The 26631-nt window shown below is 38.9% G+C and overlaps 1 protein-coding gene across 5 annotated transcripts in view; it reads right to left on the bottom strand.

Annotated features, from left to right (window-relative positions):
• The window catches only part of LOC136754999 (casein kinase I), a 51481-nt gene extending 29942 nt beyond the window's left edge, over nucleotides 1-21539 (bottom strand). For 2 of the 5 annotated variants that reach the window (XM_066711336.1, XM_066711338.1), the window contains exons 1-2: nucleotides 10080-10244; nucleotides 6603-7104 (exon numbers count right to left, since the gene is read on the bottom strand). In XM_066711336.1, the coding sequence (XP_066567433.1) occupies nucleotides 6603-6777 (175 nt within the window). In that variant the 5' untranslated portion in view covers nucleotides 6778-7104; nucleotides 10080-10244. Of the gene's footprint in view, nucleotides 1-6602; nucleotides 7105-10079; nucleotides 10245-21338 lie in introns of those variants that run through there. The other 3 variants (XM_066711334.1, XM_066711337.1, XM_066711335.1) reach the window with 2 other exon arrangements.
• Between the last annotated feature and the right edge of the window lie 5092 nt (nucleotides 21540-26631).

Below are 26631 nucleotides of genomic sequence, written 5' to 3'. Positions count from 1 at the left end.
ATTATAAAATCGTTGCTGGTTTTGTCAGCTAATGCTTTGCACTGAACATTTAAGCAAGTTTAGTTCAAGACCAACATTAAATAAATGTATATGTATATACACACATACATATAAAGTAAATATACAGAAACTGTAAAAAAGTATTTGTCCCCTGTCTGATTTTCTGCATTCTTGCTTATGTTTGACACTGAATGTTAACAGATCTTCAGGCAAACCCTAATATTAGATACAAGCGAGCCTGAGTGAAAAAAATAAGTATCAACATTATGTTGTTATTTCTTTTATTTATTAAAGTAAGTTATGTAACACCCAATGTCACGTGTGAACAAGGCATTTCCCCTCCTATAATTGGTTACACCACCTTAAGCAGCAATAACTGCAACAAAATGCTTCCTGTAGTTATTGAGAAGTCTCTCGCAGCATTATGGAGGAGTTTTGGCCCACTCCTCTATGCAGAACTGCTTCAATTCAGTGACATGTGTGGGTTTTCGAGCATGAACTGATTAATTTAATTATGGTAAGGGATCTAGGTCCTGATGCAGTAAAGCATCCCCAAACCCTGACTCTACCAACACCATACTTGACCGTTGGTATGAGGTTCTTACTGTGGAATACAGTGTTTGGTTTTTAACAGGCATAACAGGGTACATATCGGCCAAAAAGTTCCACTTTTGACTCATCTGTCCATAGAAAGTTGTTCCAGAACTCTTGAGGATCATCCAGGTGCTTTTTGGCAAATCTTAAGATGAGCATCCATGTTCTTACTGAGCAGTGGTTTCCGCCTTGCCTTGAATCCCATTTTTGGGGGCAGAGAGGTCTGCAGGTCTCGGGATGTTGTTCTCAGGCTCTTTGTGACTTCCTGGATGATTGTACGCCTTGCTTTAGGTGAGATTTTGGCAAGACGGCCACATCTGGAAAGATTCACTACTGTCCCAAATTGTTTCCATTTGGACAATATGGCTCTGACTGTGGATCAGAGGAGCACCAGAACCTTGGAAAGGGCTTTGCAACCCTTTCCCAGCTGTTCAACATCAACTACTTTTTTCCAGAGGTCTTCAGGAATGTATTTTGCTCGTGGCATGATGTTCCTCTGGAACTTGTGTGCCAACAACTTCACTCTGATGGTAAAGGCCAAAGATTTAAATGGGCATGGCTGGCCCAAATCAGGAATAAAGTTCTCTCACCTGAAGATTGCATGTTTGATTACATTACACTCTGGTGTAATATGTTCTCTCAGACTACCTCTATATTTTACTACAACCCACAAAAAGACCACACTCATTGTAAAAACTGTAGAAAATCAGACATGGGGCAAATACTTTAACCAGTACTGTGTGAATATATATTATATACATGTACACACACACACATTGTATTACACTAAACGTCAGTAAATGATCAGTGGAAATTATGCACATTCATTTGAAAGAACTGCAAAAATAATGTTTAAAATAATTACATTCAATTTCAAAGCATCTTGTGGCACAATTCAAGCCCCAAAGTCTTAATCACGTTCAAATAAGACTTCACAACTACAGACAACATCTTCCTTCAAACTGAAAATGTTAAACAAACACAATGACATGGCACGTAAGTGGAGTGATTTACAGGAGTGAAGCGTTTTCATTTCAGAGACATTTTCATCCAGCTGAGATGCTAAATCTTGGCAGCAAAGGTTCTTTTCGTTGCTGACAGATGAGACTTGCTAATTAGAAATACGGTACTTGCCTTTCTGTAGGCTAATTAGTTTCACCAGCTTACTATCACTAACATACACATACACAGTACAATTTCAGGACAGTTCATAGCAAATTTACACCTTCATACAAGTATTAACTTTTAAATAAGCACTGCTTTTAAATAATAATCTGTAAGATATTGGTCAAATTACACAAGAATTTATTAAACTGAAGCTAATGTTGAAATGAATATCTGTACCATCAGCACTGTGCTGTAGTGTACACAGGAAGTCAACATCTGCATGCGTGTACAGATCCTTGCTGAGCCATGTTGTGTCAGCAACAAAGATACCTGTAAATCTCGACTCACTGACAAAAGCGTTCAAAAGCCAGTCTTTGCAGTGAAAGGATTAGGAATTAATGGGTATGTTGTTTCCAAGTGTGTCAACAGTTGCCATATTCCAGTCTTTTCTACTGACACATACTGACCATAACCTGTCTAGAAACATCCTATTTCATGCAGGTAAAAGATATCACAATGACTGAGCATTTTCACACCCTCCCACTGCTCATGAAAGGCCGACAATTGTATATTTTAAAACATAGTGAGGGAAAAAAGTATTTGATCCCCTGCTGATTTTGTACGTTTGCCCACTGACAAAGAAATGATCAGTCTATAATTTTAATGATAGGTGTATTTTAACAGTGAGAGACAGAATAACAAGAAAAAAATCCAGAAAAACGTATTTCAAAAAAGTTATAAATTGATTTGCATGTTAATGAGGGAAATAAGTATTTGGCCCCTTCGACTTAGTACTTGGTGGCAAAACCCTTGTTGGCAATCACAGAGGTCAGACATTTCTTGTAGGTGGCCACCAGGTTTGCACACATCTCAGGAGGGATTCTGTCCCACTCCTCTTTGCAGATCCTCTCCAAGTCATTAAGGTTTCGAGGCTGACGTTTGGCAACTCGAACCTTCAGCTCCCTCCACAGATTTTCTATGGGATTAAGGTCTGGAGACTGGCTAGGCCACTCCAGGACGTTAATGTGCTTCTTCTTGAGCCACTCCTTTGTTGCCTTGGCTGTGTGTTTTGGGTCATTGTCATGCTGGAATACCCATCCACGACCCACTTTCAATGCCCTGGCTGAGGGAAGGAGGTTCTCACCCAAGATTTGACGGTACATGGCCCCGTCCATCGTCCCTTTGATGCGGTGCAGTTGTCCTGTCCCCTTAGCAGAAAAACACCCCCAAAGCATAATGTTTCCACCTCCATGTTTGACGGTGGGGATGGTGTTCTTGGGGTCATTCCTCCTCCTCCAAACACGAGTTGAGTTGATGCCAAAGAGCTCGATTTTGGTCTCATCTGACCACAACACTTTCACCCAGTTCTCTGAATCATTCAGATGTTCATTGGCAAACTTCAGACGGGCCTGTACATGTGCTTTCTTGAGCAGGGGGACCTTGCGGGCGCTGCAGGATTTCAGTCCTTCACGGCGTAGTGTGTTACCAATTGTTTTCTTGGTGACTATGGTCCCAGCTGCCTTGAGATCATTAACAAGATCCTCCCGTGTAGTTCTGGGCTGATTCCTCACCGTTCTCATGATCATTGAAACTCCATGAGGTGAGATCTTGCATGGAACCCCAGACCGAGGGAGACTGACAGTTATTTTGTGTTTCTTCCATTTGCGAATAATCGCACCAACTGTTGTCACCTTCTCACCAAGCTGCTTGGCGATGGTCTTGTAGCCCATTCCAGCCTTGTGTAGGTCTACAATCTTGTCTCTGACATCCTTGGACAGCTCTTTGGTCTTGGCCATGGTGGAGAGTTTGGAATCTGATTGATTGATTGTTTCTGTGGACAGGTGTCGTTTATACAGGTAACGAGCTGAGATTAGGAGCAATCCCTTTAAGAGAGTGCCCCTAATCTCAGCTCATTACCTGTATAAAAGACACCAGGGAGCCAGAAATCTTGCTGATTGATAGGGGATCAAATACTTATTTCCCTCATTAACATGCAAATCAATTTATAACTTTTTTGAAATGCGTTTTTCTGGATTTTTTTGTTGTTATTCTGTCTCTCACTGTTAAAATACACCTACCATTAAAATTATAGACTGATCATTTCTTTGTAAGTGGGCAAATCATCAGGGGATCAAAAACTTTTTTCCCCTCACTGTACAAGCTGCTTATCATGATCACAATGCTTTCCACTTCAAAACACTTTACCTTAATCGGCGCTCTAGATCAGTGCTTCCCAACCCGCCGCCACAGATTTTATTTTGAGTCACGCATGAGAAAAACGAAATGCATAAATAAGAAAACAACTTCTCATTAATGTAAATTAAATGTTTCTGACAGAATTAAACTGATCATGGTGTGCCACAAAGTTAAGTAGGTGTGTGTCTTTAATGTATTAGATCATGTAAGAAGAAAAAATATTTACCTTTTGGAGAAAATAATAACTGGCTGTTATTATTTTGTGATATTCTGTGCACATTTCAAGGTAGGAAACACTCCTTTATAGAATAGTTTCAGTTTATTATACCATATGCTGCCTGAAAAAGAATCAGTGTTTCTAAAAAAGGTTTTATAAAAAATGAAAAGAATACAAGGATATAGTATCTAATCTAATCCCCCCAGCTGATCTCATGGTGATTCTGAATCCTTTATTTTCATCTTAAATGAATGCCTGAAAATAGTTTGCAGCCCGTAGAGTATTACAATTGTCATTGGATCAGAAGGAGCGCTGAGCCCTTTGTAATAATGACTGAGGCACTTCAGAGATGAGGGTCGGCTCTGAGGAGATCATCAATAGCAGGTTGCTCAAAATATCCGCAGTGTGACAAAGGAAATGATTAGTCTCCTCTTTAAATGGGACTGTACTGCTGGGACCTCCAACGTCAGTTCTAATATATGGGTAAACAGTACTGTCATATTACCTAACACTTGGGGAACAAAATGATGAGTTTCAATGTTAAGGCAGGTTTTTATTTCAATACATCTGAACTGTTCCTGCACTATATGCCTTTATAGTCAGGAAGAAAGATCCAATAACAGCAGTGCCCATTTTCACTATATATAACAGGTATTTACACACGTGCTACGGTGGGAGCAACAGCATGATCCAAACCTGAAACGGGTCAGGATATTTTAAGTGATAACTTATGATCTTCAAAGACAAATACGACAACAGTAGAGCGTAATCTCCAATGGGAAAGACTGGCTGGTCCAGCCGCTCGCTTCAATGTCACCTTGAACAGCCTCACCTTGTTCCGTCTCTCTACCCAAGCAGCACACAAGCTATGGGATCTCATTCTTCCCCTGCTCTGCAAGCTGAACAAGCTTCTTCTAGCAGCAATACTTGTTTGGTAGAGTTTAGAAAGTACATCAACATCAGCAAACCCAGAAAAAACTAAACTATACATCTGTTTTGCCCACCCAGGTTTCTCAATTTTTTTTCTATGGTTTTACTGTAAGTGTTGGGGACCCGGGTGAGAGTTGCCATCCACTCTCGCAGGTCTGGCCATGAAGATCCAGAATTCCTTTGAATGAGAGGTTTTTTTAAAATGTCGAAGGGACACAAGAGTAACAGGGTTCACTCCACATATTCCTGGTGTATAGAAGAAAAACTAACGTGCTGATGAATGCCATCTGCTACAGAAGAAAAATAGGATGTAAAGGTATCAATTACAAAATCCAACAAAACAGCCAAATCTCCCAAGACAGCCATTTTTGTTTGACTAAAATGGTGTGTGATGGTCCTATTCAGATTCACATGTGGTACAATAAGTCACATCACGACAGACAGACAGACAGACATAAAACTCCTCAGTACTCCGGCCTAAGAATGTACGAATATCCATTCACAGAAAGCAGTAAGCAATTTTTGCTCTCTGAAGGAAATAAAACCGAGCTGCAAATAACAATCGCTAGACTATACCACGACACACAAAAATGAAGAACAACAGTAACCCAATTTGCTGAAGAATATTCTCTTACTAACAAGCTAAAAAGACATGAGGGAATGGCCAATGTCTCCATGAGACAAAAGAACACATACAGTTTGATCCCCATGCCATTGTGTGATTGGGCCACATGTTATTTCTCGGACACTTCAGCAACTGTAGCATTTTACATGTTTGTCTGGTTACACAGCATTTAATCATATCTTAATGACCTTCCACATGCTGACCTTGACCACGTTATTCCATTATAAGAGTGCTCCTGCACATGATTACTTTCATGTTCAATCTTTGTCAGATACATTTCCAGGACGAAAGATAAGTAAAGATCATCCTGTTGCATGGCTTCCAGGCTTAGCAGACCTTACATCTCCAGAACTCCGACCCAATCCCTCAGGGAACACCAGCAGACCAGGATTTGAGAATGCAAATCTTACATCTTATACAAGTTACGGCAATCAGCTCCGAGTAATACATTAACACTGCAGAATGACAAGATCCACTGGTGGCAACAGAACAATAGAAAACAGATGTTATTTTAAAAAGGTTTTAGCAATTTAAATATCTATCCTGCAGTTTGGTATAAAATAAAAAAGGAAGCAACAAAGAAAATATTAAATACAGGTCTGTTCTACCAATGTAACAACCTTTAAACTCTATCGATTATTAGGGATTATTACTACACAACTTATTTATCTTGCAGGCAACAGTAATTGCGTATTACTGAAAAATGCAGGGTCAAGATTATGGGCAGGGATTTTGCCAGAATTTATATTTATTAAGCAGGTCAACGAACTCAAGTAGATACACTAATGAACATATAATATATTATGCTGTCAGGTTCAAAGTAAAAAAAAATAATAATAATACTTAATTAGAAACAAATTAAATGACACAATAATGATCACATTCGGAAAGCTTGGCCGCATTACGCAGCAGTCGGGTGACTTGTATTCTTACCTAATCTAAGTTCCCCAAAGTTCCCACATCCTATCTTCTTGCCCACACGGAAGTTGGGTCCCACCATGAGCACCCCTGAGCTGGAGCCCGTGCCACGGGGAGTGTGTCCGGACCGGCCGCTCGGCCTCGCCATCCTTTCATCGGGTTTGTCCTTGTCCTTCTTTTTGCTGTCCATATCAAGTTTACGGTACTCCACTTTGAAGAATATTTTTTTAACTGTCAGGCCACCCCCCACCCCAGGAAATAAAAAAGGGAAACCCCCCCCAAAGATCAAGCTGTGGAAAGGGGCATCAGATGAGTTCCCTGGGTCCACAGCAGTACAAGGGGTTCAATTGCTGGAGCACGGCAGCCTGTTTGCCCACAGCAACATATTCATCCCATTCGCAGAACCTTGCCTGACGGTCCTTCTCCAGAGCCTGTGGAGAGGTGCGGCCAGACTGTGTCACCTGAGACGGGGCTCGGGTCCAGACTGCTGGCTGACAGTGTCCACAGTTGCCGGTATCTAGAAGACAAGCAACATTTCAGAGTGAGAATAAATATTGAAATGTACTCAGGTTTAAAACACACTGCGTGATTGAGATACTGTAGACATGGAGGTGGTGATGCACAACAACTCAAACAGTTAACTATAATAAAACAGCAGTTTAAAAACAATAATAAAGATGGCTTTGGGGAAATGAATTCAATTGCTCATTTAAATAAAACTGTCAACGTTGTTTTGAAAGCATGAAGTTTTAGCATCCATAAAACTTTAAATCGTCACCTTTTGTTACACTTGCATAGCTTTAATATCAAGTCAGTTCTTGAGAGCCTATTATATTACAATTATTTGACTATAGATGTAACTGTACAACATTAACCAAACATATGGTCTACAAAAACACACTTTTTTTTTTTTTTTTTTCCTGCTATATACAGGATGTGCAAGAGATGAAAATCTTAAAATCCAAATAGTGGAAATGCGGGAAGCTTTTTCAGAATACTTGTATGTTTTTTGTGAAGTTAAAACATTGCAAATACTATAACACTCAAACGTGTGTTTAAAAGGTTTGTTTCAAGGTGTGCCCCAGACATTTCTATTGAATTAGTGCTTCAAATATAACAGTTGTAGTGAAATGCATGAACAAGCCAACCCAGGAAGCTTCTACTAAGAACTATTTATAAAGAGATTCTTCAATGAAACCCAATGCAAAATGTATGTCACTCAAAACCAAAGACACTTTTCTCAATTCTCAAGACAGTGAGATATTAAAAAAGGGCTAAAACTAAAATAAATAATGTTAATAGCAGATTCTGGATGTAACTGAAGATATATGCTTTCTTTCAAACGGGACATATTTCTATGCAAAGTACCACATATCAAAGTATTTGTCTCTATGATCTTACCATATGGATTACAGATCTGTTCTTTAGAAACCAACTATAAGCACTAGGCCTATATTTACATAGCATTATACATGCACATTATTAAATCCATTTGTTTTTCAATGGAAGTTGATGAAGCACATATGAAATGGATCTTACATGCTATAATTATGCTCATGTTAGTTTCTAGGGTTCCACAAAGACAACTGGGTTATTTTATTTCATTGTACATTACAGCTGACATATCTACTCAAAAAATAAACACCACAGATGTTGAGAAAATTGATTTCAATGCATTACATTCAAGTTCTCCACAGAAAACAAAAGCAAAGGACAGAATCATTCCCGTCTCCCATTTCTGCGCTGGTTCTATTTTAAGCACTCTGACATTCCACAGATCCTGTAATAGGAAGTCACACCTACAGAGATTCAGCTACCAGGCCCATCTGTATAGCTTACTACTGCCTTGAAGGAAGCCAACCATTTAATGGCCTAGGGGGTAATTTCTTCTGAAGAAAATAAATAGGAAAAGACAAAGGGGGTCTTTAACACTAAAATGGCACTACAATACAATCTCTGAGTACACCAGTACCCTTTATCCGTGTAATGACAGAAAGCACAATTCATCAGATGCATCACAGACAAAGTTAATATTTAAATAATGGTTTAAGAGATCAATTAAACTTATTGTGTAAGACACTGGGTGAATTTTTAATCTTGCCTTCATAACTATACAAGGGAACAAAACTTACTGTACAGTGGGTCTGTCTGTGGTGGGCACATTTCTAAGTGTAGGAGGATCTTATGTAGGCAGACTGGTACCTTTAGAGCATGGAAAGCTTCATGAAGATTTTATTTAGATTATTATCAATAAAGTCACCATTCATTTTGCATCATTTGATCTAACAGAGCCATTTTCTTTCCTTATATATATAAATTAAATTGTACAATTGTTAGATACCCTTTCACAATATATATATATATTGTGAAAGGGTATCTAACAATTGTACACTACTTGCAAGTACCATTGTCAGCATGTCATTTTTATTTTTTACAATAGATGGATCTATTCTCGAGTTACAAATTGTAAAGACGACTATTTACAGAACATAGACAATTGACCAAACTGCATTAAAAGACTATTATGCATTAGCATGCGTACAGTAGCAATGACAATGTGAAATACTTCAAATTCTGTTATTTATATTAATTTGTACCTATAATTTAATGAAAACTTTAAAATGATGGTTTCTCACACAAAATATATATTTCAGAAGCATTACAAAATGGGTCTCATTATTATTAACATTACATTGCAGTAGTCGTCCCTAAGTATATCATGAACAGCGCAAAACCAAAAATTGGTCATTTATAAATATATAACTCCTGAGAAAAAAAGGCTGTTCATAACATGCTCTTCACAACCAAGTCATCGCCCTCATTCTGTACAGTTTTCCTTCAGCCTGCAACACACATGCATCACACTACACCAACTGCAGTGCTGTGCAACCCCGTGCCATGCCCAGGGGTGAAAAGTCATGTTCACAAAAAGTACATGCAATTGCAAAATACGTACACGACCCTGCGAGTCCTCCATACCTTGTTATTATTATCTACATCAACATAGTCATTAACAGGAATCAACCACCAGTTGATACATCACCAGCTTAGCGATACTAGGAAACTTGAAAGCTAAACGATGGCGGTGTAAAATGCCGAAGTACTGCCATCAAACCAGCAACAACTGTCTCTTCAATGAGCAGCAGCATCCTGCACAACCTGCATCCCTCCTGCACCGCCAGTGCAGGGAATGGCCGGCTCGCCATTGATTGTGCTTCACTTGATAACAGAGCAAAAAGATCACATTTCAAACTTATCGACAGGTGGCACAACAAAACAAAGTCTTCATATAATCAGGATCAAACACGACATCCACAACGAGCTTCTCTACAAGACTGTACAATTGAAATGTCCGATCAGAAGTGCTTTGGATTTTTTTAACCCTCGTTTCTACATGCATTTACTGCATAATAATATAATGCAGTGCTGCTGCTGTTGATCTTCGCAGCAAAAGAGACCAAAACACAGAAGAGAAATGATATTGAATTTTACCGTTATAGTTTTGAAGGAAGCAATCTGCAGATGATCATTTTCCTTAGACAGAGAGAGGGGGGTAGGGAAAACAAGCCTCTATTTTGGTGTGAGTGTAAAAGCTACGGTAACGGAGGACCAATCTGAGGCGGTTTGAAAGGAAAATGTTCCGAGTCAAGACGGAACCCAAAGCGGAAATCAGCCAGCGGACGGCGAGCGGGGAGGGACAAACCGGGGGGAGACTGACAGAGGCGAGGGCGAATGAGCGCCGAGGAAAGGGAAGCCACGCCCAGTTTCGAGGGGCGGGAGGAATATAGAAACAGTTAAACAAAGACAATGAGCGCCGGAGAGGAGGCGGGGCAAGAGCATGACTGACAGAACAGGGGACCAATTAGAAGACGATGATTGTGAGAATACTAGTGTATATCAAAAAATAAACTAACAGCTGGAGACCAAAACCACAAACTACAGCCAAGTCTAGTATATGTAATGTGCCTTCAAAGCATATTACCAGTAACTCAAATACGAACGATGCAAATAAAAGTGTACCTAATCAATTTCCCCCAGTTTCTGTGAAAACAAAGGTTACTGATTTATTAAGTGTTATTTAGTGTACATTCAGTATATTAAAAAGAGTTAGTAGAGTTTAGTATAAGTTACTATTACTGGCAAGCATTCAGTAAAATGTTCTCTGCCTTTTATTAAATGTACAAAAAAAGTAAATGACTACACATTTTAATTCCTCTACATTTCATTTATCATGTCATTTTCAACATTAAAATCTGCATTCAGAATGATTCAATTCTTGCAGTAAAAATATTGAGACAATTGTTTTTTTCCACATTTTTATCATTTTGTTACTTCTGAATGTTTCTTATAAGCCCATTTTTTGCAAAGCCTTCTGGTGTCCCATATGGAATCGCTCTATAGTACAGTATTTTCAGCCTCTTTTTCCCCATGAAATGGATTGAATGTAAATGTAAAATAAATATGTATTTATACATTAGTGTATTTATCAATAATCAACTGTAGTGGCACAATTTAAAATCTGCTTTGCTACCCTATACCTTGACATCAAAGAAAGACTCAGCACACAAAACATTTGTAAATGTAACCTTTATTTTTTTATTAATAAAATGTATATCATAATAGTTCTTATTTTCACCTCTCTTGCATATTCTATTAAATGAAGACACCTGCTCTTTGGGGCAACATTTGCTTTCCATCCAGAGTTTTGTTTTTGGGCAGCCCGCTGTCCAGACACCAGAATGTCAACACAGGACTCCAGCCTCCTTTTAAGGGTCTGGCTCCGGGTTAATGGACCTTCCCTGTAGTGGGTCTACATCCGTGTTGCCCCCTCAACCGCCTCGACCACTCGTCCTCCTTCTTGCTCTGATGGACTTGCCCTCACTCTCGATGGAAGAAAGGTTCAGGGTCTCCATCACACCGTTTGTGCTTGAAGCCACGATGGACGATTATTTCACTCTCTGGCATTTCAAACCGGGTCTGACAGAGGAATTTGAAAACACACCTGCCATAGACTTCCCAAAAAGCATCTTGGCTATTCTGAAAAGGGAGGAGGGCAAGATAATGGGGAGAAAGGAACTCTGGGTCTTCACTGAAGGAAACACTGGGCAGGGAGTGGTTTGTAGACTCAGTCAGAGTCAGAGTCAAAGAGTTGCCAGTAAAATGAAGATTCATTCCAGCTGAAAGTGGGGGAGCTGGGAGAGCTGGTTGAAATAGTGGCATCTGCCAAAACACAAAGAACAGCATACACGATCACATGAGTATCACTGCCAAAGAGCATACTTCCTGTTTTTTTTTTCTTCATGTAATGGAAGACAACATAATAAAACAAAGAGTCCTTAGAGTAAGAAAAATAAGATCTTACTACCTTGACTTTAAATTAAACTCAAATTAACATTACAAAGGGTTTGAATACTTATTTAAATATTAATAAACTTTGCAAATAACAGGAAAAAAATCCTCACCCAAGTCAGTGTCTCCATCCTTCCGATTCACAGATAATGCCGGCTTTTCTTGTTCCGTTATCTTGTGTATCCAGTGTCTCACGATGTGTGAAGTGTAAGTTTCAATATTATTTAAGTTTGAGAATGTTGATGCTCTGTTTCCATGGAGACAGGAGTTCCACAAGTCCGGGATGACGAGTAGTGACAAAATGCGATACCTCATCTGTAGTCAGTCATCCGAAAAGTTGTCCCTCAAGGACATTGCCCATTGGATCAGTTAAAACTGCACCAGCTACACAGCATTTCCCTTCTTGCGCTGGTGTGTGTCCCGTAAGCTGTGCCTCCATTTCTTTACCTCCGCAACTACTGATACAAATTATCTCCAATGATTCTTAAATAGTTAAGTTTAATTTTTCAGAAACACTATATGTCCTAAAGTAGCGTTTTAAAAGGCACAGACTCTAGGACCTAGACATTAAACATAATTCAATAAGAGTAATACCAGAAACAATTACGTTTTATACAATCACAGTGACTGCAGGCCTTGATTTCTTCAGATAATTGTAATCCTTAAGAGATTGCTCACATTCTATTGATACGACAACCCACGACTTTTTTTCAATGTAGAAACATGTTATTGGTGAAGTTAAACAAGTTTAAAAAAGGAAATCTTTTGTAAACACACATATTGTATATACATATATCATTAACATATTTTCTAGCATAATCTAATTAATCTGTATTTAGACATTCTATTTAATGTCTTAATAGCAGAAAAACAAAGCATATCCTAAAGGTATCATTAATGTGCGTCATTTCAGTCTACTACTGAAACAAACATTTTATTTTATTTTATTTACCTTTAGTCATGATGCTAACAATTGAAACAATATACTTTTTATGGCTTATTTTTTCTGATTATTAAATACAAAGTATGAATGCACCCACCTAACATGTAAAATGTAAAAGTATCACGTCTTAATATTCAGTCAGATCTCTTTTAAACTTATTTTTCTGAAGCAAGCATTTTATAAAACCTTAAGATGCAATTTGAATGATAGGTTTTCTTTCTTATGTTTTCTAATAATGGAGATGGCACTAGGTTTGGTGTCAGCGTAGGTTTATGCTTAGTTCTAGCTATTTTTATTATGGTTTTATTATAGGTCATGTATTGCCAAAATATATAGTGTAGACGTTGACCATACAAAGTTGTCACCTGTGCTTGATGGAAATTATTACAAAAATATGTATAAGTGAAGAGGTATCCACACAGGTGTAACTAGTCTCTGGGGATTTCCTGTCCCAGTTCTTAGTAGCTGGTGTACAATTCTCTAGGAGTTCTGTATTTGAGCAGACTAATCTCAGAGGCTGTTTCAAAATGAGGTCCCCAGTGACAGCATCAAATTATCTGAACCTTGACATTCTCCAAAAAGCAGATGAAAGGGAATCCATACACTTTACCTATCAGGTCCTTAGCTCTGGAATGTGAAGCCTAAGGGACTGGAGGAAATTGAGTTCTTGCTCGGATGGAAACGGAACTTAAAAACTCATCAATTTTTAATGTTTACTATCTGAGCTTTCAAAATGTTCTAATAACTGCTGTGTGATCTCATAAGAACTATCTTTCACTAACATACTGTTACTTTTATTGCTGTGGTTGCAAAAAACTGTTTATAAAATACCAGTTTAAAGTCCTTAAATGATGGTATCATGACAGACAAGTGTCACTTTAAGTACTTTTTTTAGAATTTTAGGCAACTTAATTAACTCTTCCTTAGATGCAGTTTTGAATCACTAATATTCTCCCGAAGCCGACATTTAAACATCACGATCTTTCTGATAAGAGAATCACAATCATAAGATACATATACACATCCTATACATCGATTAAAAGAGTAGCCCTACACCTATAAATATAAACTTACAAACAATCGCCAAAGCACACAACCATAAACTATGTTTCACTAGTAAAACACAAATCCCCTTTTCTTAAAGTTGATTTTTCTCTGGAGAATTCGGATTTCCTGTATGCTGTTGTTACATTGATGTGTCTCTTTGGAAGAAGATAAACTGTTGAGTGTGGAATTAATCAAGAAAACAGACAATTCAAGTGAAAGCTGTTAATTCAAAACTTAATTTTGTTAGTTTGTTTTTAAATACACATTATCAATATAAAATACATTTTATCCCTTTTTAAAAATGAAAAATGTTACTTTCAAAAGATTAATTAAATTGATAAAATTACTGACTTTGACATTTATATTATGCAACAGTGGCTCCAGCCAAGTTTGTGTCAATTCTAGGCAGAAATAAATTACCAATAGAACCAGGAACAGAGTTTACTGTGCAGTGCCAGGAAAAGTCAAAGATCAATGCAAATCCTCTCCAGACATTTACTGTATGCATTTTTTTTTAACTGTAAATGAAATGCTTCCTAAACATTATATGGTTTATACCATATCTACCTTGCAGGAATAACTTACATAATATACCATGAAGTACATGTTAGCATAATCCTGAATTCTGAATTTATTTGATGAAAGAATGGTATGCTGGCTCCAGTAAACTCCTGGAACAGTGATTAAGTGAAGAATATACTGTTGCAAATAAACTGTGGAAAAGTGTGCAGTACCAAGCAATATAGGTAAGCCAGACGTTACTTAGTAGCTCTGTACTGAATATGAACTACTGCACTGTTTTGCGAGTAGTCCGTGGCTCATTTAAAATGAAACGGTTCGAATGCAGTGAGTGTGTGCTCCCTATAGTAGACAGTAATGATATAAAAATATATACTTTTACAGCAATCGTCCAATCCACTGACAGTATTTGCTAGTTTCAAAGACAGGCCTCCGTTTCTGTAAATAGAAACAAAGTGGCACATGTTCCAGCTCTTAGCAACCTCACTGTAAAAGCAACTATAAAGAACTTAGATTTCATAAAACACAAGAGACTTCCTGTATTTGGGTGACTATCTCAGAATAACCAAGTAATTAAGAATACAACAGCTGCTCACATACTTTGTAGTCAGTTTCTTATTTTTCATCTGTTTTTAGGCATCAAGCACACAGCAATAATTGCAGAACTCTTGCGTTGAGGTTTCTTTTATGAAAGTACAATGGCAGATTTGTGCATCAGATTGAGACGTAGTTCACCTGAGATGTTTTTATGTTTGAATTTCCAACGCACTTGGTGTTAGGATGACAGGTTATGAAATAACAAGCGGAGAGCAAATTATCATTAACATTTGAACTGGTGTGCTTGTATTTTGAAGCAGCGCAAACACACTCAGTTGACCTTAGATGAGCTAATCTGTTTTTCAGTGGATTGGAATACAGCTAAAAAAAGAACACTGTTAAAATGCATCCCATTTTAAATTGCCACCCAACGTAATTCTAATGCAAAATACATCAATGGATTGATGCCAATGATTGAACTGAATATTATTGTATATTAACAGAAGTAACCATGTGTGGGTGGGGGGGACCAATCCTCATGCCTGGATAACAATTTTACGAAACTGAAATTATGTAGTGTCCACCTCGAACACAAGACTGCTGTATTTCATCTCAGAATTACAGTTACAAGACAATCAATTACAAATAAAAACTAAATTTGTATATATATATATACACACATATATATATATATACACTCACCTAAAGGATTATTAGGAACACCTGTTCAATTTCTCATTAATGCAATTATCTAACCAACCAATCACATGGCAGTTGCTTCAATGCATTTAGGGGTGTGGTCCTGGTCAAGACAATCTCCTGAACTCCAAACTGAATGTCTGAATGGGAAACAAAGGTGATTAAGCAATTTTGAGCCTGGCATGGTTGTTGGTGCCAGACGGGCCGGTCTGAGTATTTCACAATCTGCTCAGTTACTGGGATGTTCACGCACAACCATTTCGAGGGTTTACAAAGATTGGTGTGAAAAGGGAAAAACATCCAGTATGCGGCAGTCCTGTGGGCGAAAATGCCTTGTTGATGCTAGAGGTCAGAGGAGAATGGGCCGACTGATTCAAGCTGATAGAAGAGCAACTTTGACTGAAATAACCACTCGTTACAACTGAGGTATGCAGCAAAGTATTTGTGAAGCCACAACACGTACAACCTTGAGGCGGATGGGCTACAACAGCAGAAGACCCCACCGGGTACCACTCATCTCCACTACAAATAGGAAAAAGAGGCTACAATTTGCACAAGCTCACCACAATTGGACAGTTGAAGACTGGAAAAATGTTGCCTGGTCTGATGAGTCTCGATTTCTGTTGAGACATTCAGATGGTAGAGTCAGAATTTGGCGTAAACAGAATGAGAACATGGATCCATCATGCCTTGTTACCACTGTGCAGGCTGGTGGTGGTGGTGTAATGGTGTGGGGGATGTTTTCTTGGCACACTTTAGGCCCCTTAGTGCCAATTGGGCATCGTTTAAATGCCACGGCCTACCTGAGCATTGTTTCTGACCATGTCCATCCCTTTATGACCACCATGTACCCATCCTCTGATGGCTACTTCCAGCAGAATAATGCACCATGTCACAAAGGTCGAATCATTTCAAATTGGTTTCTTGAACATGACAATGAGTTCACTGTACTAAACTGGCCCCCACAGTCACCAGATCTCAACCCAATAGAGCATCTTTGGGATGTGGTGGAACGGGAGCTTCGTGCCCTGGATGTGCATCCCACAAATCTCCATCAACTGCAAGATGCTATCCTATCAATATGGGCCAACATTTCTAAAGAATGCTTTCAGCACCTTGTTGAATCAATGCCACATAGAATTAAGGCAGTTCTGAAGGCGAAAGGGGGTCAAACACAGTATTAGTATGGTGTTCCTAATAATCCTTTAGGTGAGTATATATATATATAACAAATAACACATTTTAGGAAGCTGAGGAATGAAAAAATAGTTCTACGCAACCTCCCCAGATGTGATGTACACCCCTACATAATAATGTGTCATGAACAATGATCAGTCAAAAGCAGTAGGCTACATTATTAAGACTGTAAACATGTGGACGGAGACCCTTTGTGATGTGAAGTCTGTTACCATTCCTAAACTCAGATGTTTAATTCCCGTTTCATGCCAACAAAAATGCCAGGCAGCTAAATAATACTGCATATGTAGCATTTCTACATGGTTTGCTTTTTAAAATAAAATAGTGTAATTACATTAAAAGGCTTCATTTTTGGAGGAATCCAGAAGATCAATCATTTCATTATAAAATATGTCCGAGCTTCCCTAACCCCATGTAGGAGATTCAGAGTGAGACCAGCTCCCAAGACAATTTGGAGACTATTAAATCAAAACTTTGACCCACCCGCTAATAGAAAACTACAAATCTGTACATAGTAGTGGTTACATTTGTGATTAGAAGAAAGTGGCATCTTACTAAAACTGAAGCCGCAACGGAGTACAGTTTTGTAGTTTTCTATTAGCAGGTAGGTTAAAGTTTTGATTTAATCCGGCCCTATGTCAGCCTGGTACACCACAAGCACTTTTAAGCATTTTTAAACATCCGGTTGTTTTTAATTAGCCAGTTATCTCAACACTACCAGGGATAATGAAAAGTGAGCTTCTATCAGAGATTTCACTACTTCTTCTGAATGATGACTATAATTCTCTCTGTCCCAAAGAAGGATTTGGCTAGCAGGTCTTCCACCACATTCATTATGTTGGCAATACTGGTTTCTTTCATTCTTAGACATTATTCTACTGGGGCTCCCTACTGCCAGGGTCAACGTTTGGCGTTTGGAATTAATCTAGGCCTACTTATTGTACGCATGTTTTTATTTATTTGATCCAAGGAGTGGGTTGGGGGCAGGTTGTTTGGATTTTGATAATCATTTTATTTCCATCATTGTTATTTTGTCTGGGTTCTTTAAAACAAAACATATTACTAATCGCAAAAGATTCAACTTTTGATCTCAACAGGTTTGTGAAGCAGCATTTTGATCCACATTTAAAGAGTGTGGAGTATTAGCCTTACTCTTTCCTACTGTTGCATAACATAACATTAGAAAATAACATATGGGGAAACTAGCACAAAAGTATGTAGATTGCAATAGAAAAGAAGTAAAATTGGTGGACTTCTCATTTGCTACAAATCCTACTCAGTGACATTTTGTGTGTTCTATTCCTGACACCTCCGTGAATGGTACCACACATCTGAGCTGTGACTCATTTCAATAATATCGTGGGAAGACACAGTAGCATTTAGTGTAGGCTGAACTTCCTACACTCCTCATGTAAACTTAAGTGATGTCACACACTCCAGATGCATCCTGGGACATACAATTCAGACTCTAGGAAAAGCTGAAAGATAATATGATAATTATAAAGAAATTAAAAAAAAAAAAAAACAATCATGGCTCCAATGGGTCTTCTGTGCTACAAATTAGCACAATCTAGGTTTCCTCATCAATTCAAATAATTTGTTATAATTTGAAGTGCAGACCTTGACCTCACTACCCAGAATATCCTCAAATTACCTTGGATGTTCGCTGCCCCTTTACTATTTCAAATGAGCAATACTGAATTAATATTGGGTACATTTGCACTGATATCATTCAATAACAATATAAATAGAGGATGAAGCCATGAAGTACCGCCGAACTGTAACACATGAATATAACTATTCAGGACAATTATTAAATGAGGGCTTCCTTTAACCATATTTAGGCATTATATTTAAGAGGGAGAACATGTATCCTGAATCTGAAGACAATGAGAACTATTAGAACAGTTGACTTCTGCTTTCAGTGTTGTTGTAGAAGAAAAATGGGAAAAGGGAATTTCGATTTACCTTTCATCTGAGCATCTCATTGGAGCCCAGACTTTTATACCTGGGCAATGCAAATGCAACCAACATAAAATGTGTTGAAGGACTTTGAAGCAGACGAAAACATACAGGCATATGCAGTACTTTCAAACCGTGCAAGATACACAGCCAAGAAACGATCACTTTTGCAATAAAGACATTGTAATCTATACCCAGTTATCTTAAATTCAGCCACTGAAGCATACTTTGGAACTAAACTCTATAAGGGTTTATTCATTCAATGGTTTAATTGTTCGGTTTCTGAGGACACATGCTACTCTGCATGGTAAGGTAAGTTAAATAACCTGAGTTAAATAGGTGTGATCAAGAAATATTACAACAGCCAAATGCTGCAAGGACAGTATTGTACAAATCATTGCAGAAAACACATTCAGTGCATTATGAATAGAACTTCTTAATTGCAAACTGAAGTAATTAAACTAAAATTGTATAAACTTACTGTGATAGCAGTATTGTTTCACTGGCATCCATGTGTGGATTCAGTTCCTACTAATAACAATTCCTCAGAATGAAATGGGATATTACATACGTGTATAGGCAATATTAACTGAGGAACATGTCTGAACGTGTCTTGGAAAGCCCATTCTTGTACAGTTGCTTTTATATTTCCAGTCCTCAGAGTAGACGAGAGTCTTATTTGAGATTATGCTGAAATTGGGTTATGAATGTTACAAAATGTAAAGGATGATTAGAAAACAATGTATTGGCCGCTGTCACTGTGATGCCGATATCAATAAAAATTGATATACCAAGATGGTCTTTCCTTGAAATCTACATACAACATATCCCTATACACAATTTTTCAGTATACAATTACGTGTCAAGAAAAAAGAACTGAGGACATTGGTTTTTCCAACAACTCATTAACAACAGAGGCCTGAAAATAACATATCATCAGCAGTGATAGCAGGTCAAAGCATATACTCAATGATTCTACACGTCTTATTATTTTCCTTGGTCACCACCACTCGACACACCTTAACATTTTTTTTAAATGATGGCCATTTTATTACTTATTTTCAGTTAGGAAAATTATCACAGGTATCACCCAGGGATGCAGAGTTTGTATCTCAGATTAAATTGGCTGTTCAACATCAACTAATTTTCCTTTAAAATAACTAGTGTAATGTTGTGTTGCACATGAAAGAGATTGAAATATGATGTATAACCAACTAATGACTTACACTTATGTTGTAAGTCGCCGTGGATAAGGGCATCTGCCAAGAAAAAAAAAATAATAATAATAATAATAATAATGAATGGTGTCTCAGATCACACTACCAATGCATTATGGGCAAAAAAACTAAACAGAATACACACAACAAGGCCTTAACTTCCAAACCCCTTCAGTTGACCTAAAATCAACTGTCGAGACAACACAAACTGAAGGAAAAGTTTATTCATTACAGTAAACAGAAGGAACAGATCTTCTCACACCCGGTTGCCTTTAGTGCTGCACTGATGGTTTCTCAGCTGTGTAACTCTAATCCCTGACAGAGTGAACCGAGGTATTTACAAGCCAAGCCTAGTGATTTTAAAAGCAACTAAAATCCAATCAGTATTTGATTCATGTCGTGCTGCTGAAACAGTATACAGACATACTACATCAATTTAAAACACTACTAACGTCATCATGCTTTAACACATTTAGAGCAACCTTTCTATCCAAAACACAGCAGTGGCTTTTGTGTGCTTTGTCATTACAGGGACAATTTGCCATTCTAGCCCTTGGTAAATTAATTAATCCAGTACATCTACAGTATAGTGTACGGTATGGATGATCAACACTAAATAAAGGGAATTGGTGAAACAAAAGATATGCAAAGGGGTCAATCAAACTGCAATATTAAGACTTCAAGGGACTCAAAAGGAAGTTTAGGCTTTGCTATCAGCAAGTAGCTGTATAATAAGAAGCCAAGTGTGAGACAGTATGGGGTGGGATGCTGTCAAACACGTCACAGTCCCAGCAGAAACAATGTAGCAATTATAATCCTGGGGTTTCATTAATCCCATAAAAAATACAGGACACTAAATGGACGCGTAATTCTCGGGATCTGCGTGTTATAACTATAAGCTACCATCTGCCCACCCCTCTTAGCACAACGACAGCAGGCTACAGGTTATGTCATCCTCCTTTATTCTTTACTGTGCATTTCTTCGGGGCAGAAAAAGCCCTACTCCCCGAAGAACGACCTGAAACAATACACGTCCAACGCTGCGCCAATTAATCCGCGATATGGCCAATTCAATAGCGGTTGTTCAAGAGCAGTATCACTCGCGGGCATGCCTCTATACATCAAAATACAGCACGGCTTTTTAGATTTATTATACCCGGATATAATAGCCATCCCTTGTTCTCGCTCCCATCTGCACAAGGGTTACACTTTCCCACACACACACAAAAGCCAAACACGTTGCAGAAAGCGTCATTGCGCACAGTATTTTTTTTTCGTTACCGTGGTTGTGTTTCTTCTCCTCCGGTCAGTGATTTGCAATCCACTTTATCGCTGCAGGAGCCGGCCACTCATTTCTGGTGATCTACTCCGCTTTTCGGTGATGAAATAATAGATTTACAAATGCCTCGTTAGAGACCTCCTCTTGTGCCTGTAGTCTCCAGGAAGTGCTGTGATGTCAGCAGCTACAGAACATCTCGCCACCTCGTCCTGCCTCCACGTCCAGGAAGTCAGGGACGGATACAGTGGGAGAATTTGCTGCCGAGGGGACTGTCCTTTTGACAATGAAATCACAGCCAATCATAATGGGCCTCGGCTGAGGATGGTCTTGAATATGGAAATAGCCCGAAACACTGAAACGGATGCCTGCTGTCATGTTACTTTTGTTTTGTTGGTGCATTCATGCTCGGGTTCAGAAGTTAGCCAACATGTGGGTGATTTGCAGCTTTTGGGAGTTAAAAAGGTGGCCTTACACAATAAAGGAAATCAGGATTGTATTCTTTCTTTCTGCGTTTACTAGGAATATGTATGGAGTAACATTTATATATGTGTGTGTGTGTGTAAAATCATCACTATCAGCCTCCACTGATGGATCCACTGCTGAATGAAGGCCTCTCCAAGATGTTTCCACTTGCTTCCACTTGGTCGTCTTCTAGTTCTGTGTGTGTGTGTGTTTGTTTTTATGCCCATGAGAATATATAAAACATCCTGTAGGTTTGATATACTGATGCCTGTGGAATAAAATTACATATTTTACAGTCGTTTGACTCATGAGGTGTCCCTAAGTTTATAGACCATGAAATAAACAGCCATTTGTAGTCTGGTGGTAGTGAGTCAGACGAGCCGAATGCAGCTGCTAAACTCTGCAGTTGTTTTCTGCATGATAATGTAACGCATCATTTCAAAAACCCAGGGGAGTCAACAGGAAGCTTGCATGCAAGATAAGTGTGTGAATGTTTGTCACTGGCTTCTCAGCAAAGAAAAGGGAACACTTCAAAAATGGACATACCATTGCAAGTCACTTAACTGCGAAATGCTACTTTGAATATAAGCTACTACACTTTCCAAATTAGAGCAACACGTAAAAACAACACTCATTAATTACCTTTAAGTTAAAATAACAGCTGTTGGCAATTTGTCTGAATGCCCATTAGTACTCTGTATTCTGTAGTCTTCTGTGTCATTTAATTGGTGTGAAAGCACTGGGATATGACTTCTTACATTGTGCAGAGATTAAGAGCCAAGCACTCTACAGAATGAGCAAGTATGCATATTAGCTTTGTGCTCTGACATGTACCACACTGTAATACTGCACTTGGCTGTGGTTGGTGCACTCTGGGGATCAGCTGAGCCAATAGTGCAGTTTCATTGGTCAGTGGGTATGAATAGGATCAAATGTAGTGTGTGATACTATGTTAAAAACACTGTAATGTGTAGTGTGGTCTGCTCCAGATGTTCTACCTCTGCTTAAGCTAACCTAACTCATGCCTCAGCGTGTGACTACCCATTGAAGAAAATAAATGCATTTTAATTCCTCTCCACTCCCCTTCCTCCAGAGCCCGCTCCTTTTCAACCCTCGCCCATAAGTGGTGCAGTGACCTTCTCACCGAGGTCAGGACCGCACAGTTCCTGACCACCTTCGTGCGATTACCCAAGACACATCTGTTCCAACTTGACCTAGTCTCCTGGGCTGCTCAGGACTCTTTCTATTATGCACTTCTGCTCCTGTGTAGTTAAGTACTGTTAGCACTTCTGTTGTTTTAGTGGGATTTAACTGTATTATGTCTGCACTTGTTACCTCATTGTACTAGGGTGTGTGCTTAATGCATTTTGTATTGCATTTTTGTAATGCTTTAAAATGTTTATTTTGTAATTATTTTGTTTCTTCTGGATAAGGGCACCGGCTAATAAATAAATAATAATAATGATAATTTTGTTTGATATGATTTAAAGATAAACTTAGATTTACTTCCAGTGCATGTTTTTTAGTTTCTTTAAAGTTTGTTTGGCTGTATTATTGGTATCATTTTCCTTATGCTATGTTTGCAGAACCTTTACAATATAGAGCAGATAGCTTTAGCAACTGGGGAAATTAAGGTGATGCACAGAGTGAGTCTACCATAAACATATTTTTCTATCATTTAAGGGTAAACATTAGTAATGCATTGCATTTAGTCACTTACACTGAAAGTACCCTCTCAGACAAAATGGATAGGACATTGATTAAAGTTGAGTCCAATTAAAGACAGAGATATAATCTATAATTAACATATTAACAACAAAACAAAGACGACATGACAAAACCAAGGGATTTTAAGGAATGCAAAAGCTTCATGACTACTCCATGTAATTAGGCATTATTGGCATATCAGTGGTCCAGCAATGTTTCTGAAAGTGTTGCTTTGATCCCACTTACACTTTCAAGAAGCACAATTAAAACTGATTGCTATCTACAGAGATTGCAGATAGAGCAGAAATCCCTCACATGAAACCCTAAACACAATTGGAATATAATAATTGTCGTTATAATTCATTGCCAGTCTGTAAAACACATACATTTGCTGCCCTTTAACATGAACAAACATAAATACAGGTGTACATACGTACATGAAGTCTATTCATATATACTCAGCAAAGAAAGAAATGTCCTCTCACTTTCAACTGCTTTAATTTTCAGCAAACTTAACGTGTAAATATTTGTATGAACATAAAAAGATTCAACAACTAAGACAAGAACTGAACAAGTTTCACAGATATGTGACTAAGGCACGTTCACGCAGATGACCCTGGGCATCTTTCTTTTGGTGTTTTTCAGAGTCAGTACAAAGGTCTCTTTAGTGTCCTAAGTTTTTATAACTGTGACCTTAATTGCCTACCGTCTGTAAGCTGTTTGTGTCTTAACGACCGTGCCACAGGTGCATGTTCATTAATTGTTTATGGTTCATTGAACAAGCATGGAAAACATTGTTTAAACCCTTTACAATAAAGATCTGTAAAGTTATTTGAATTTTTACAAAATTATCTTTAAAATACAGTGTCCTGAAAAATTGACATTTCTGTTTTTGCTGAGTATATATACACACACATCAGTATTACACCAGTGCTTGTAAAGCTACACTGGTTACCTGTCAAGACTTGTAGTAGACAATAGCAGAATCTTTCTACTGGCATACAACTCAAACATGTAGGTTTATTGATTTATTGATTTATTCATTTTTTTTAAAAGCACATGACATTTTGGAGACATTGACTGAATTAATTTGTTATTAAGATGTTCAGTGCAATCCAAGTTAAGGGGATATATCCTGAAACAATTTGTAATTATACAGTTTAGGTAGTGTACCAGATTGATCAGAGACTCATTTGCGCAGTCAACATGACTAGATATTTCTATTTCCAATACTTTCAGTAAAAATCCCCATGGGCACTAAACAGGTACTAATGACGTTATAACTTAAATGAAAGTAAAAATGAACTTCAATTCAGCTACTGCACCGCACTTCTCTCCCAGACACACAGACGATTCACTTGCCGTTGATGGAGTCTCTGCTTCAGACCCAGACGCCTCCCTCTGCTCTTCCACTGATCTCTGGACCTCTTCCTTCCCCGCAGTCTCCTCCAGCTATGTCATAGTGGGGTCTTGGGGGGAATAATAAAAGAAAGTCTCAACCCAGGACACTTCAGGGAGTGGGACCTATAGGCCTGAGGGAGGAGGGGGGCTGGGATCAATGTGCAGTTTCTCTCTATCCTGCCTCCACCTTTCTTCTCTTTGGAGTCAGAATTCCTCCCTGGAGTCCTGAGTGAACTGCTTCCCAATCCACTTGCATATTCCAGTCTTCTTCCTCTCTTTTCCTCTAATCTCTTTCTCTTCACTCTTTTCCCCCTTCCCTTTATTATTCCCTTTCTCTTCTTGCCCCGTCTCCCCTTCAGCCTTCTGCTCCTCTGCCTTGGACTCTGGAGCCTGCAGCCCACAGGACTTTTCCACTGGTCTCTCCCTTTCCTTCTCTCTCTCCTCACTCCACTCTCTCTCCATCTCTTCCGTTCTCACACTGTTCTCCCACTCCTCTGCCTCCTCAACACTATCCACACTCTCCTCTGGCTCCTCTGCCTCCTCGGCACTGTCCTCCCACTCCTCTTCCTCATCGATACTATCCACACACTCCTCTTCCTCATCGGCACTGTCCTCCCACTCCTCTGCCGCCTCCTCCTCCTCCTCCTCGATACTATCCACACACTCTTCTGCCTTCTCTTCCTCAACAATGTCCACACTCTCCTCTTTCTCCTCCTCAGAGCAGCAGAATGGGAGGGGACAATCTGGGTCCTGTGCTGATGGGACCTCATCCATAGCACTCATATCAGGTGGACGTCATGCTGTGAGAAAGTACAGGGATGTTAAGCAGATGTGACGACAGAGCAGCTGCAGTGACAGTTTGTTTGAGAGCAGACACCATGTTGGGCCTGAGAAACTCTTTTCATGGGAGCTAACAGTGTTGGCCTGAGTTTCCATAAGTTGGAGATTATCTACTGAGGAGATCAGCTGACTGAATTAGTACAGTTTACAGGTTGTTATTCTTTAAGTTTATGGGGCTTTTTGACACCATTGTGAGTGAGAATATTAGCTTCATGTACAGTATCTTACTCTGACTCTCATAAACACACCTAACTCAGGCCCATAATGGAGAGTTAGCTGACCAGCAGGCAGACATCAGGAAACATGACTGGATGGATGGGACAGAGGCTGAACACAATGCTAATTGAGTAAAATAGCTACCAGCAATCCATGTCCACACTGGTCACAAACTACTGGCCCTTAAATGTTACCTAGTTCTCTGAAGATATAGGAGTCCATATGGTGCCTATATGTCTGAGTTGTCAGATGCAGGTTATGTGCATGCTCAGACAACAGGGAGTTGAACTTCTCCCACAGTGCGTTCCTCTGGATCTGGCTGGCAATCTGGAAAGAGGTGGGAGTTCAAATGTGCATGAACACAGATACACAAAAAGAGACGCCGTCCGGGCAGGGATAGAGATAGTGATCTAATGGATACACATAACTAATGGACACACTCACACAGATAGTGATCTAATGGATACACACACACAGACACGCAATTCATGGACACACACAAAAGCACAGAATGAACAGACACAAAAGCACATACATTGGCATCAAACAAACCAGCCCACACACAGACACTGAAGTACTGGAGACAAACACATTGGCACTGATGGACTAGACACTAACACTCACACAATGACACTGATAGTGGACATTCACCCACACAAACACAGAGAC

Source organism: Amia ocellicauda, chromosome 8 (genome assembly GCF_036373705.1).
Source record: "Amia ocellicauda isolate fAmiCal2 chromosome 8, fAmiCal2.hap1, whole genome shotgun sequence".
In the NCBI taxonomy this organism is placed as follows: domain Eukaryota; kingdom Metazoa; phylum Chordata; class Actinopteri; order Amiiformes; family Amiidae; genus Amia; species Amia ocellicauda.
Note: the sequence above shows the minus strand (reverse complement) of the source record. Positions and strands in the feature narration are given on the sequence as shown.